At 41.1% G+C, this 15,826-nt stretch overlaps 1 protein-coding gene across 1 annotated transcript in view; it reads left to right on the forward strand.

Annotated features, from left to right (window-relative positions):
* Nucleotides 1–15,826, forward strand: part of LOC124622689 (myogenesis-regulating glycosidase-like) — an 88,320-nt gene that overhangs the window by 57,610 nt on the left and 14,884 nt on the right. Inside the window, exons 6-7 of the mRNA XM_047148479.1 lie at nt 2,246–2,680; nt 13,421–13,577. Coding sequence (XP_047004435.1) covers nt 2,246–2,680; nt 13,421–13,577 — 592 coding nt within the window. The remainder of the gene's footprint in view (nt 1–2,245; nt 2,681–13,420; nt 13,578–15,826) is intronic.

A 15,826-nucleotide genomic window follows, 5' to 3' on the forward strand; every position in this document is an offset into this window, starting at 1 on the left:
TATCTTTTTCAGTGAAGAGGTTACATCGTAAGGAAGCAAGAATCATTTGATACTGACCCATCACTGGGATGATAAGAGTGAAAACATATATTCTCTTATTCTTGGGTGATTCAAACGCTTTCATATACATCTGGTTGGCTTTCCCTTTATGAACATATATTTTAAGGATCTCGCCCCACCTGCCCATAAATTCTATGCAAAACTGACAGAGATAAAGTAATAGTCGCCACTGACATAAAACGCCATCAACACCTTGACTGGTTTTTACACTTCTAATAAGTATATCATCTTGATTCAGTCGCATCATCCTGATTAACAATTGCTCCTTGGAGGCACAAGCATAAATATTTTAAACATTCGTGTATACATTCTGAATTCCTTTATTAACAAGTACTTAATGGTAAGGTTGGTGTGTTGTTATCATTACTAGCCTCCATACTGAACCCAAATGGTATGTGAGAGCTGATTGGAAACATTGTACTTCATGATCTGGTTTCTATGCTTAACATTGTAAAAGACATGAAGAGGCTGTAACAAATTGCTAGCTCCATGACATCGATCAGTACGATACTGTCAGCTGTTGAATAATCTGTTCTTTAAGCATAAAGTTCGTCCGCACAATAAAGAGCAGACATACCTTTGCAGCTGATGTAGTTTCTATTTCAGTGGTTAGCCAGCCATATTTTACTGTTGCGCCATTTTATATTACATAAATGAACTGCTTTTTACAGAAAGCATCTCTTTTTCTCTGTATGTGCGCATGCGCACGAGGATGGGCGTGTGTGTGTTGGGTGGGAAGGAGGTTTTGTGAGTTTATGCTACTCATGGTGTTCTTAAATTCTAATTCCTGTTAAATTACTGTTGGACCACTTTTAGCAGTATTTGTCTCAAAAAAAGATTATAGTAAGTTCACTAAAGATCTGTCGCCAGAACCAACACATCATCATCCTCATCAGAGTTCTGCGGCAGAAGACATGACATTTTTGTCTACAGTTCCTAAGCTGCAAACAACGTGTAAGAACTGGAAGATCATTAGATCATTATTGGTATTTACCTCTCCACCTCGTGTTGCAGCTTTCAGAAGCTGTTTTTCCCCTGTCCCACCCACTTGCTACTCGATCCAGTTGGAAGGAACTTACCGACTTCCTCTCCAATTGTGAGCTGCATTACATGTTCTATCCATAATTTTCTATAGACTTTCTTTCCTTGGTGTACTCTTTAATTGTTTGTATTTCCATTATATGTTGAAGCATCCATACCATCCCTGAGGTTTATTTAAAGTTGGTTTACGATTCATTTTGTGATTCTTCCGTAGCACGCTCGTCTGTGCTAATCACATAACTTGTTCAGGTAGCCAATATACTTGCATGAAGATGTAGATGAAATTTAGATAGTTCACAGTGCTGATACACATGCACATGAAAATTACCATTGGAGCCAGACTCAACAGATAGTGTTTCTTTTCCTAATTTCACAGACTGCGACATGCACTGAAGCGCCAAAGAGACTGGTATTCGCATGCGTATTCAAATACAGAGATATGTAAACAGGCAGAGTACGGCGCTGCGGTCGGCAACGCCTATATAAAACAACGAGTGTCTGGTGCAGTTGTTAGATCGATTACTGCGGCTACAATGGCAGGTTATCAAGATTCAAGTGAGTTTGAATGTGGTGTTATAGTCACACACCAGCGATGGGACAAACCATCTCCGAGATAGTGATTAAGTAGGGATTTTCCCGTACGACCATTTCACGAGTGTACCGCGAATATCAGGAAACCGGTTAAACATCAAATCGGCGACATCGCTGCGGCCGTAAAAAGATCCTGCAAGAACGGGACCCACGACGACTGAAGAGAATTGCTCAACGTGACAGAAATGCAACCCTTCCGCAAATTGCTGCATGTTTCAGTGCTGCGAAATCAACGTATTGCGACTGATGTGCTTCGGGTTTTCTGCCAGATTTAAAGAGAGATTTTCGTTGTGGAATGTATCTCACATTGAAGTTCGCACTAAATTTTGAGCTTTTGTAAAATTGTGAACAATGATACCATTTTTTAAAAAAATATTTGTTAATGAGAGCGGTTTTTTGGTCTTTGCCTTGACTTAAGTAGTCATTAAGCAGATGTTGCTCCCCAAGTTTGACTCAGCGAGCCTAGCGGCTGGCTAATTTAGACAGTGACGCTCGTCTGTCGCGCGTCCACGTCTCCACTGCGTGCACGTTTACCGCCGCCGTCTTCTTCCAGGCGCTTCGGAACGAGACGGGGCTGGACTCCTTCAAGTTCGACGCCGGCGAGACCAGCTGGCTGCCGCAGCTGCCCGCCATCACGCCCCTGGAGGTCAACCCGGTGCGCTTCACCGACGACTACGTCCAGACCGTCTCGCAGTTCGGGCCCATGATAGAGGTGCGCGCCAGTGTCGAGAGCCAGCACCTGCCTCACTTCTTCCGAATGATCGACAAGGACAGCAGCTGGAGCGCCCAGAACGGTCTGAAGACGTTGATACCCACACTGCTGCAGATGAACATAGTGGGCCACCCTTTCGTTCTGCCAGACATGGTGGGCGGTAATGGCTACAAAGGTGACGTGCTTGACAAGCAGCTGTTCATACGCTGGCTGCAGGTCAACGTCTTCATGCCCACTATACAGCTCTCCTCCGTGCCCTGGGACTACGACAACGAGGTACGTGTTGTGACTGAAAATTCGCAATTTTTCACAAACTTTTCTTGATGTAAGTTCACAAGGTTTATGACTGAACAAAAAACGAAAGGTAACAATAACGGTGCCAGTAAAAGTCTCCTAATTGAGGCAAACAAAAGTTCACTTCTAATTTGCCACAAAGGTTTGTGGTAACACATACACACACACACACACACACACACACACACACACACACACACACACACACTAGTAACCAATTCAGAGACGAAGACGTAAACCTCAACAGTCGAAGTACACGAGATCGGCATCCAGAGTGAACTGAACTTCGGGGCTGGTTCTAGCCACTACATAGCTGTCTCTGGCCAATCAGGTTTTGACATAGTGATACTTCCTGCATTCCGTGGCTCGAGCTTCCCCTGCAGGAATTAGTGCTCGGCATGTCTGTTTCCCTTATCTTGTATGTAAATAGCCGGTGTTTACCATGGTGCGTTAGTTACGCCTTGGACATAGACAACCTCGTACTCTGTGGTGTAATGTGGGTTGCCGGCCCTCAGGGGCTACCTTGGCTCCAGTTTACATCTTTATCATCTATAAGATCTATCAAGATCATCTATAAGACTATCACTATTTTTGCTGAAATTCAGACGCTAGTCGAATGTAGGTTTTCAATTTTCTTTAAATTCTAAGTTCACAGCTTTGCTGGAATTTAGCTCTCGAAGGATGTAAGTAGTCAACAGCAACGCTCTGGTCCTATCTATAAGTCACATCAGCAGTTGCAAAGTTCTGCAACTTGCATTTCCTTTGGTATAAAGTGTGGTTTCTCTGAACCCTAGTCACGTACTCGCCTACGAGAACGTCATGGCTGCCAACCAACTTGCCCCACTCGCTCATCAATTGGTTCCATCACCTACGATAGGAGCACTGCGCCGTGGGGTTTTTCTCCTTGTATCCCACAGGCCCATGGATGTGCATGTTGATCGTGCTCTGGCAGCCAAGCATATTTGTTTTACTCCAGTCTTCACCCTTTCACTGATTGTGACGCGTATACCTGTCGGGAATTTACCCATCGCCTGCACTAACAATGTATACAGGGCAAAACAGGTCTCCCCCAATCAAATTTCCGGAAGTTATTCGGGGATGTCTTCTAATTATTTTGGTATAACACTGACTCGTTACAGAGCAGTAATTTAACAATTGTTGATTCCGTTTCTGTCCTCGAAAAAATTGTTTCTGTGAAACTACTGAAATGTCTACGTCACTTGTTGTAATTGTGCTATGTGCGAGTCGACTTGAGTTCAGCATTCGTTTGAACAAGCTGTCTCCCACACTCGTGAACTCAATACACAAATGACCAAATAAGTGATCCTGTGCCCATAAGGAATCCAACATAATCGCAAAACGGTTAAATTGATAATTATACACTCTGCTGAGTGTTATTGCAGTTGAAGTTTCATTATCCACAAAGCAAAATTTAACAGAATTCATATAATTAAAAAGGACCAGCTGACTTTCCAGATTAAAGGAAAAGAGTGGGTTCCTCGTAATGGCACCTGTATTACTTCGCAAATACCGTCACAGTGAGGCTGCAATTCAGTGAGCTAGAATCTTCTCACGATATTTATTTTTAATGGTAAAGGTCGCCTCATCACGATGTTGGAGGAGTAAATCATAAAATGAGAAAAAGTGATCTTAAAAATACTAATTTATTTGTTCTCAATCAACATTGTTCAAATTAGAGTTGGACTGATTTACTACTGTTTTCATAAAAAGTGAAAAAAAGCAGTACACGTACAATGTTAAGATTTTTATGAATCACCAGTGTGATAATATCTAGACTTGTACACGCTTTATCTGTACAGAAGGAAGGCAAAGGGACATATACTGAATAGCATTAATAGTTGATCCCAATATGATAGAGGATTAATGATAAAAAGCCGTCACAAGTTGAGAAACAGACACGGAAATTGTGAGCTATGCAGTGTAAAGCCAATGCATTCGCTAAACGTGACACTTACTCCAAAACAGCTAAAGGAGAGCCAAGCTGAAGCACAGCACCGAGCAATGACTCTCCAGAGAAGAGACGCAAACTGCCACCATGTGCTCACCACAAAATCTACTGACTGCCTGCTCTCACACACTTGTCATAATTACCGAAGGAGGGGAGGAAATGGCGAAGCTTGCCACAGTGACAACTGGAAGTCTCTCTCTCTTTTCCTGCATGCAGGAAAAGATAGCAGAATTTTCTTCTCTAGCACTTTTCGTATTCTCTGCCAAGGAAGTAAAAGTTGGCAGTGTGCTGGCCCTCGCCTTATGATTGGCGGAATGATGTCTGAGCATGTAAATGCAGCTCTGCTCCCATGTTGTTTTCGGCCACATAGTGGTGGTTCTGTTCTCTGCTTTCGCATTTAGGGCACCCTGTGGGCCTTTGTTGAAATCCCTTGGGAGCTCATATGACTCACACTGTTTTGAAAGGCACTTTTGTAGTATTCTGACTTAAGTGGAACCCAAAGCGGCTGACTCACATGTCCACTACTCGTGCCGGTTTCTTGTGGAAAATCTCCCAGTTTCCAAACATTGCCTAACCAGCACCTAAAACCTGCAGGTGAAACGTCTCGTCATATTCCAACAACTCGGAGAAACATGGGCTAATATATTAGAATCACAGAGTCGGCTCTTCCATTTAGAAATTTTGCAAGAATACAACACAAAATAATTCTATATTATGTATCGACTGTTGCTTATACACTGACCTCCTGATGTCAGACACTCAGATCAGTACCAAATGTTGTATGTCGATAGAATATCAACCAAAATTCCGATTTATTTCGTATTGTATGCTGTCGTCCAGCAGAACGTTAATTAAAAGTAACAACAGAACAACGGAGCAGACGAAAAGCATAACTGTGAGTAACTAATACTTACAGCTTCCGTGGGGAAGTTGGTAGAGCATTAGACCGTCATACGAAGACTGCTGGGTTCACACCCCAATTATGACAACTTTCTTTTTTACTGCATTTAGGGGAAAGTTTTATATGGGATTATTAAGACTTCCGCCAGTGTGATGCAATTGTTTCTTTATTCTACTGTTCCGATTGTTTATGTGTATTCTAAAATGGTTCAAATGGCTCTGAGCTCTGTGGGACTTATCATCTGACGTCATCAGTCCCCCAGTACTTAGAAGTACCTAAAGCTAACTAACCTAAGATCACACACATCCATGCCCGAGGCAGGATTCGAACCCGTGACCGTAGCGGTCGCTCGGTTCCAGACTGAAGCGCCTTGAACCTCTCGGCTACACTGGCCGGCTATGTGTATGCTATGAAATTACAAATGCACTAGCTGCTTCATCACGAGTGGTGTCTGTTCTGTCGCACATGTCCGACAGAACCCCAAACCTATCTATACAAATGTACTCTATAGGTTTGCTACTTTCAACTAACGAAGCGAAAGTAGCCTGTTACAAGAACATTGCTGCAAATTCCAACAAGTCCTTTTACATGTCAGTAAAATGTTAACCCATTTAATAGTTTCACGCGTAAACAGTTAAAATGAATTTTCATCAGGATTGAATGCGGGACCTTTGCCACGACGAGCTCGTGGTCTATCTACCCACCCACGCGAGATCTATGAAACTAATCACTCACAGTTTTGCCCTTGTGTGCTCCGTAGTGCTCGTGTTACTTTTAATTACCGTTTACGCATGTTCTACCGGAGGACAGCACACAGCACGATAGAAATCTGTGTTTTGATTGATACTCTGTCTACATACAACGTTTGTGGAGTGTCTCACATCTGGACTTTTGCGTGTTAGTGACACGTGACTAACCACTGTCCGCATAATACTTTCAGAACAACGAAACAGCCTCAATGTACCATCCCAAAATGGTACAACACAAAATGTGGAGCAACTCAACAGCTCGCAGTAGCAAAAGTTACTGTACAACAGCTCGCAGTAGCAAAAGTTACTTTACCAGAAGGAATCACAAAGCACAGTGCCGTGCTGCCGCTCTTACACTGCACAGACGCGAGTCGCATATTGGCTAACTCTTCAGCAGGAAAGCTATCCATACTGCTGTGTGCTGCTGTTAATGTACAACTAACATCACCGGTGAAACCGACTGAAGACAGAACTGAGCAGTGCTCAATGCAAGTTTGAGGACGAAGAGTAAATTAGGCAGTACTGTTGCCAAAGCAAGATCACCCGGCAAGGCGAACTGGTTACCCAGTAAAGTGGTGCGCTCTGTTATCTCGTAGCCCAGTCGCAGAAACAAGTCACAGAAGACATCTCTGCGGACAGAGAAGGTGATGGAAGAGCGATTGTTCACACGCAAAAGCAAGGTCAGGAGTGTGCAAATTACAGAAGGACGGACATGTGATGACGAGTGGAGCAGAAGAAGAATAAGTGAAATACAAATTACAAATGTCTCATTGATGATATAGATAAAAGTGTTATTAGACAGCAATTTCTGAGATATTATGAACAACACAAGAAAATATTTTTGCAGAACTTTCACATCTTTTGGCACATGTAACTGGATTTGCAGGTTGGAAGGACACTCTAAAAAAACAGTCCAATCTCTGGTCGTCGATATTGATAGGGACCAGATTCTAGCCATTTTGTGCAGAAGAGAGAACTTTCTTGCAAAAAGAACGCACTATATTATATTTTTATGGAAATATAAACCATCAGAATTGGAGCAGCCTGCGGTTTATTTAGATGAACTGTGGATTCTTACATATTACACAGTGAACAAAATTCGCAAGTGATAGTGCGTGAAGAGTAATGCCAAATGACAGTGTCAGGAAACATTACATTTTTGTGAATTTTTGTGTTCTCTTCTCCGCTGTGGCAACAACAGGAATACATCGTACTGTCATGTAGAAATGGACAGAATAAACTTAAAAATAGATAGCGACAGGGTAAGCTAACTTGTGACATTAAGGAACACCAACCTTCATCTCATTTTTCCATTGAGAAAATTTGGCAAGAAATGGTTCTCTTCGCACTACCGCCATACCATCTAGGTGGTATATCTACGAGGACTTTGATCCATAGTTCAAGCTTCCTCTGCTACTCGGCGCTGCAGTCGGCGACAAATACAAGATGATGCTGGGGGAAAATTCAAAAATCCAAGATGGCAGGAAATTTAAAAAATGCAAGATAGCGGGAGTAGCCTAGTTGTGCTTCGTACCACCTCTCCCTCTCTCCCTAACCCCTTCCCCTTTCCCATTCTCCACCCTATCCCCTTCACCAGTCAATCTCAGTGTACTATGTCAAAGAGGCAGTTAAGTAACTGAATTCCGTAAAAATATGCCTCTGACGTGGAGTATTTCCGAAAAGTTATGTAACATTCATTTGAAATACTATCACGTTCAAAGATTTTCCGAAAAATGGTGTATGTTGAAAGGTATATGCCAGTGAATAGTGCATGCACACACTGTATTTCATAGTCAAATTCTGTACTCCTTGCACATGTTAAAAAATATATTGCCAACTTTTTTCACTCTTCGCTATAAAAAAATTGTTTGTCAAACACTTTATGCCCTCATCAGCAAATTTCAACTGACATTTGTAAATTTCATACGAAACTAGACGCATTCAGCATGGAATATGACAACGAGAATAAACCATTCTTTCCATAAATAGTTACAAACCGATGGTCGCTTATGCACTGTAATTGATGAATTACATATACCAAGATGCTGAGCATGTATTTTACTTTAACTACCATTCTGCAACACTTCAAAATGCGAAGTAAAATAAATTGCTGCTTTACACCTTTCGGTTGTGTTGCTAACAGATGTTTGGCAATGTCTATAGATTGAGTACCATATCACACATTGTGTAAGACAGATCGTATCCTCAAATTAACTATTTTCCACATCTACATTGTACTACGATCATTGTCGAGTGTCACAATGATTTTTCCAAGTCTAAAATGTCGGTAAAACTACGTCAACAACGCAAAAAATGCTATCTTTACATCAAGTGCCACAATTTTTCGCGCGCACACAAACACACACACACACACACACACACACACACACAATAACACAAGAACTCACGCACAACAAACACATACGCAGTGTTTATGCTGTGACCTTACAGGTTAGGTTAAGTTGTACTAGTGAACCTGACCCTGTGTACCATACATGGTGTAAGGTAAATCAGGGGTTCAAATGAATTATTTTCCACATCTAAATTGTCCTATGATGCAGGTATAGTTCACAATGTTCTCTCCAGTTCTAAAAAGATTGTGAAAATATATCAGCAACAAAAATAATGCAATGTTTACGTGCATGTACAACCGCGCGCGCGCGCGCGCGCGCGCGTGTGTGTGTGTGTGTGTGTGTGTGTGTGTGTGTGCCAAACTGAACCTAAAATAAGATTTTGAACAGTAAAATCAGTAGCTCAATGCTACCTACTTCCACACCTAAATTGTTACAAATAACACACCAAACAAACATTTGCCAATTGAAATTAGGCCCCAAACTTCGACGTAGTAAAATTAACCTGACGAGGCTAAAAACTGCAGAAAATACAAGTTATCTAATATAGTATGCTAAGCAGGCAAACATACGTACTAACAAATAGGAAGTTTTAATTACTGCCGGATACAGGGTTAATGTAGCTCACTTTTTTTGGCCTACTATCAGTGTAAGACACAATGCATCTTGAAATTAAGTATTTCAAGATCTACATTTTTCTATGATATTTGCAAGTGTTACAATGGTATCCCAGCACCTGAAATGCGTAAAGGCTGTCGACATTTCAACTAATGCTGTGTTAATGGTGGTACGGGTCTTCCTGAAGGTTTTACAAGTTTTTCAATAATGTTTCAATTTAGAAACCGCTATTTTAAGGTGGAAGAAGGTAATGCACCATGTTCCACAATAAAAAAAGTCGATGATATTGGCTGTCAATTTTTTCTTTTATTGAAAATGATTAATGCTAGTAAAGATTTTGTACAGTAACAGCTCTCGATGATGTCTGCAATATTTACCAACTGAAACTATCATGACAAAGATCTCTGAAAGTGTATGCCCCATAATCAACTACTAAATAACACCAGAATCTAATGAAATTACATGATGTAAAAACAGTAAGTTCACACACAATATAGCAAAAAGACAACCAAATTGTGCAAAAACCATTTTATAAAGGAAGGGAGACTGTGATTTGGTGAGATTTTATTGTGATTAATCACTTAAACTTCATATTTTCGCAGTACACAATAAGAACATTTGTTATGTTTACAAACATCAAAACATGACGGGTGCTGGTCGAAAACAGAGATGAAACGTCACCAAAGACGATGGTGCAACAGACAGAGACTCAGTGTTGATATCTCTACAATAAAATATTTGCAACCAAAGTAAAATTGTCATTTATTGAGTACTAAACACATACAGATTGCTTGTAATAATACGTAAGCAGAATTAGAGATATCTGATCATGAACAAAAATTCGAACTTAACAACAAAATAAAATCGTACTATTTCTCAAAATAGGTAAGATTTGAATCACGAGACACATATGGCACTACTGCCATACATCAATTGTTCTATAATATTTTTAAAATTTCACATTGTTTACACTATTGATAAAACTTTTAACAACTGTTAACGACCAAATTATGATTCTTGTACCACACTCTGCAAGCACAATGGGCCCTAAAACTAAATATTTTCACATCCAAATCGTCCATATCACTTTAACTATTCGTGGTCACTTTGGCACTAGTGAAATAAATTATACGTTACTAGATGAGCAGCGTCTGATCTCTGTAACATGTGTAAATTCATAAAAATACATAAAAATTGGTTCTATAGCGTTACAAAACATGTATGACCACCATTACTGATCGAATATACAGCTTAATGTACACTTGTCGTCGAAGATAACCAAAGGAAAGAATGTCATCATCATATGCTCACAAAAAGGCGGTTTCAGCTAGTTCACCATTCATCCATCATCTTCTTGTGCTTGGGATGCATTTAGCATATGACAAACATAAAACACAATGAAGATGGAGCTTTGAAACACGTATTCCCTCCCCCCCCCCCCCCCCACAATCTTGATTCAGCCATCAACGTTGCAAGGACCTGGCTCACTAGAGTACGTTTGTCACTAATTATCTTTGTTATTTATGTAGGATATAATATTCTCATATGCAATTCACCTTTCTACAGCTGAGTCTTTCACTTCATTTTCTGTGATCATTATAAACTTCAAGCAAGAATCAGTGCTTCTCCTCGATAGATATTATTTCATTATCACGTGAATCACTGCCTGTCGCTTTCAAAGTCATTAAGGAAACTAATCATTTTACCATTTCTTTCAGGTTATTACAGTGGTCATTGTCGATAGCTGTTAACGATTCGTTGGAGACTGTATTACAATGGGGAGAGTCATCTTCCTCATCTAATAATCTCTTCTTCTTCATCATGATTATCTTCTTCTTCTTCTTCAGAATCATCATTTCCACCATCTTCCTTAGTGTAATCATCTACTATTTCTTCTCGTCTTCCTTTGTCTCCAACTTCTGCTTTCGTAAATACATTGTTTGATTTGGCTGTTAAGGCCTGAAATTGTGTTTTCTCCCATGCCAATATGTATGTCATCATCTCTCAATAACGATGCTCCAATTTTATCTAATGCAGGTTTAAAGATATGTTGTATTTGTTTTCCTTTAGGAGTGATATCTCTTTCTTATGAGCGTTAGCAGTCCCGAAAATTTGATTACATTTTTTAAGATATTGTGTTTGTAACACTTTTTAAGATGTTTAATTTTAAACAATGGAGTATGTATTTCTCCACTTTTGTACTTCAGGATTCTAAATTTCCCATTAGACTTCCCTGTCATTGATACGTTTAATTTTCAGTCTCACCTAATGAACGGCTGATGCTGTATAACTTCTTCTTATCAGTCTTTAATACAGGATGCCAACCTTTTTAATCTTGTTTGGAAAAATCCACAGATGATTGCTAGCTTGGGTCACAGGAATGCAGGAAGTATTTCCATGCTATCTCCTGTTGCGATGCAAGTGCAAACCACTGTCTGTGGACATTTCCTTAGCGGTTTGCACACCGGATGTTCTTGAGAAAAAAAACTGCTGAGACTGCCTCCTGGCTTTTCTCTGTGTTCTGAGCCCCTAAGAAGTTTGCGTCTTAACAAGAAGTCCGTCTGTTTGTAGTGAGAAGGCCTTTCAGCCAACATCCCTTTCACCCACACAAGTGTCACAGGTCCTGGAGAACTTGGCGACGTCCCTCAACTGCCAGTCTGCCTTCAAATGAGACACCTCTTTCAGAATTAAGCACAACACTTGTAATCCGTGTCATTCCGTCGTCTGTAACTTTCTGATAAGTCTCGTGACAAAAACTGTGGCTTAACAGGAACTCTTTTGACCAAAGCATCGAACTGCAAAGTATTACACCCATTTATGGCTTTGCAGCAGAATTTGTCGACCGACGAATTGCCAGTCTATAGATAGTCATTTAGAAAGCTAACCATGACGAAGATTTCATTTCAGGAGCTGGGCATGTACTTGAGGAATCCGTGAATTTTCTCCTAGTAAATTCACAAAGGCGTCATACTGAATGCGAAGCAGATATAAACACAGACACTTCAGGAATATAAGATATTATCCACCTCTACCAGCAGTTACGATTATCATTTTTATCGTCTGTAGTTCTTCAGGAAATCGTCAAGTAATGTTTACATTCTGTGATCGGTGCAAAAACAACTGTAGCTAAATACTGTGTTTATTTGTGTACATAGCTTAATAATGCACGTTATAAGAAGCAATCTGATGTTAACACCACAAGGCAAGTGCTGCATCTAGCTACACTTGGTCCACAATATAATGTCCTTATAACACCTGATGATAAACCTGCAGTGGCTCGAAAACATATTCATGGCTGAATTAAGCGTAAAAAAGCCACTTGTTGTGTATTATTACCAGATACGTGCCAATCTAGTTTCTTGACTTTATAGAGTTTATTAATAACATGGTACACTATATCTGGACTACATACCCCTCCATACCGCATCCGATGACGCCATTGGCTGTGGATAACACGTTTGGTCGGGCTCAATTGCTCGTCTAGGGCCAGAATGCGGGACTTTATTTTCTCATACTATACCCGAAGACGATATGTGATAATATATCTGTTCAGATTAAAAATGGTTCAAATGGCTCTGAGCACTTTGGGACTTAACTTCTGAGGTCATCAGTCCCCTAGAACTTAGAAGTACTTAAACCTAACTAACCTAAGGACATCACAAACATCCATGTCCAAGGCAGGATTCGAACCTGCGACCATAGCGGACGCGCGGTTCCAGACTGTAGCGCCTAGAACCGCTCGGCCACCGCGGCTGGCGCTGTTCAGTTTACATGATAGGAAATATGCATTATTTCAACAGAAGTGAAGGCTTTTTTAAACTATACTTGGACAGTTTCTTCTCTGCACAACCATTTCTCAAATGAGCAATTTTTTTTTCTCAGCTTCTAACCCAGCTGAACAGGAAGACTAGGAACTGTAACTGCCCGGACATATACAACTAAGCCACTTTAGATCACTCCAGTAGTTTTCTGCTTTGCGTGTTTTGCTACGTTCCATTCATCATTCCTTTAATACAGAGTATACGCCAGTGTATGTTCAGTAATAGTGATTTTTGTTGCAAATCATTCAACAAAAAACACGGAAAAATTTGCGTCCAGCCATCACCTGGAAGGTACTTGCTGGTGATGTTACAGACGGTGGAGATCTTCCGCAACATGACAGCGCTGCACGCAATGCACGCGCCTCGTATTGTGGAAGCCATGAAGCGGGCGGTGAAGGACGGCACCCCTGTCAACCCTCCCATCTGGTGGCTCGACCCTACAGACTCGACGGCCCTCACCATCGATTCAGGTAAGCTCTACATTTTTCTTGACCCCTACGCGCGTGCGAGTGATTAAGTAGTCTTACAATTTCCTTGTCATTTTGCAGAAATTATTACATATTTTTCACTTTAACATGAAAATGCCTCTACCCACAATTTTCTGTAATTGTCACATATTTTGTGCTCATTAGCAGTCTCCTCTGTAGGAATGAAGAAAAGATCATGCAAACGACGATTTTGTAAATCTGCACTCAGTTCTCGTGTGAGATCGAGAAGGAAGTAAATGGGGGCACTTACACAGAGGCTACGGTTCTCCACTTTCAAAGGCGTTCAGTACAGTTCCTCACTGACGACTAGTGAAGAAGATACGTGCTTATGGACTATCAGGACAACTTTCTAACTAGAGTTGTGGTCGTTTTAGCAAACAATGCGCAGAACGTTATTCTCGACTATCTTCGGGACTACTCCAAGGAAATGTTACTAGGTCGTTTCTGTGGATTACGTGCAGTATGTGCGTGATGTGCTGAATGAGGTGGAAAGTTACATGGGGATATTCAGTGGTGAGTATGTAGAAAACTGTAAGATCAGGAAGAGCTAAGAACATCTATGTTTAGTGAAGGTAGGGACAGTCGACCATCAACATAAACAAAAGCAACTTACTGCGAACAGTAGGTGAAAAAGTCATAGCTTTTCGTTCATGTGGTAAATAATCAAGTAACTGCAGCGATCAAAGCGGTAAAATATATACAGATTGTGTGCGAAGCGATTTAAATTGGAACCAGCACATAAAAGTAGTTGTAAGAAAGGTGACTCCAACACCGATTCACGGCAAATATCCTACGGATTTATATTTAGACTATAGTAGCGGTAGGCCGGAATTTGCTCGTCAGTAATGAGAACTTTCAGTCTTAATTATTTTCCACGTTTGCTAGCTGGCGAGCACACTGGTCATAAGTAACACGATCAGTAATCGATCTCCGAAGTGAATACAGTTACTGGCCAGTCGTTGATGGAAGCCTGGGCCACGTTCTTTCACGGGGAGAATCTAGGGCTGTGAGAACTCTGCGTTGCCTCGTGCCTGGTGAGCGTTCGAAAAAGGACAAAGGCAGGCAAGAGAGACTCGCTGGTGGTTCTCGTCTGCGCTGGTCGCGTGTCGCTGCGTGTGCAGCTCTGTGCTCAGACGTCGTAAGTGGAAGAGACTCACGTGCAGCCTTGCCATGAAACTGCCTCCTGTGTATTACTGTTACGAGCTGCGAACTACAGCCAGGCACTACGCACCTTAGCTTGTTAATTCAGTGCAACGATTTCAAGTTTGTAACGAGCCACTACGAATGGTAGAATTTAACACACTTTGTACTGTAATATACTCCGTCACGATGCACATCGGACAGAAACCAAAAGTATGTCTGACTCGTAGGCGAGCTACATAATTCACGTTCGGATTCATTTAACTATTCTTGACGTTTTCGGAGCATTGATTAATTTTTGGGTACAGTTTTTTAATATGTGGTGGCTTAGACAGCCAAGAGGTCCATATATGAATAATTGTATTCTTCCAGCCGGCCGGGGTGGCCGAGCGGTTCTAGGCGCTACAGTCCGGAATCGCGCGACCGCTGCGGTCGCAGGTTCGAATCCTGCCTCGGGCATGGATGTGTGTGACGTCCTTAGGTTAGTTAAGCAGTTCTAAGTTCTAGGGGACTGATGACCTCAGCAGTTAAGTCCCATAGTGCTCAGAGCCATTTGAACCATTTTTGTATTCTTCCTTATATTATGAGTTGTCTTTGGTTCAAATAATCACTAGCTGGAATAACGTTTCTCCGAAGTTTTTTACATTTACTTAAATTGATAAATGTAACGTAAAAATTCCACGCAACATCCCAAAAGCTCGTGCACTTGGCAGTTAAGCTGTCACAGAGGTCCTGCTATGATCATTTGCCTTCACCAAACGTGTGCTTTTACAATCAACTTTTATTTGTCCTGCAGCACGATTACTTCTAGTTTATCTGCATGATCTTCCAGGTTGAACGCAAGCTGCGTCGAGAATTTCGTAGCAGTTGATTATATATAGCATCGTGCTCGATTCAGTATTTGTTACATAAGTACTTTATAATTTCAGGCTTTGTGTGGAGGAGTGTAAAGACAGCAGACTGAGCCACGTACGCTTATTGCACATGATATGTTTATTGTACTTGCCGCTGCCTATTTACATGTTTAGCAAGTCAGGGCATGAATATGCTGTTAGGAAATTTGGTCGTTTAAGTACCTTTGAACATTCATT

The sequence above is a fragment of the Schistocerca americana genome, chromosome 7 (genome assembly GCF_021461395.2).
Source record: "Schistocerca americana isolate TAMUIC-IGC-003095 chromosome 7, iqSchAmer2.1, whole genome shotgun sequence".
Taxonomy (NCBI): Eukaryota; Metazoa; Arthropoda; class Insecta; order Orthoptera; family Acrididae; genus Schistocerca; species Schistocerca americana.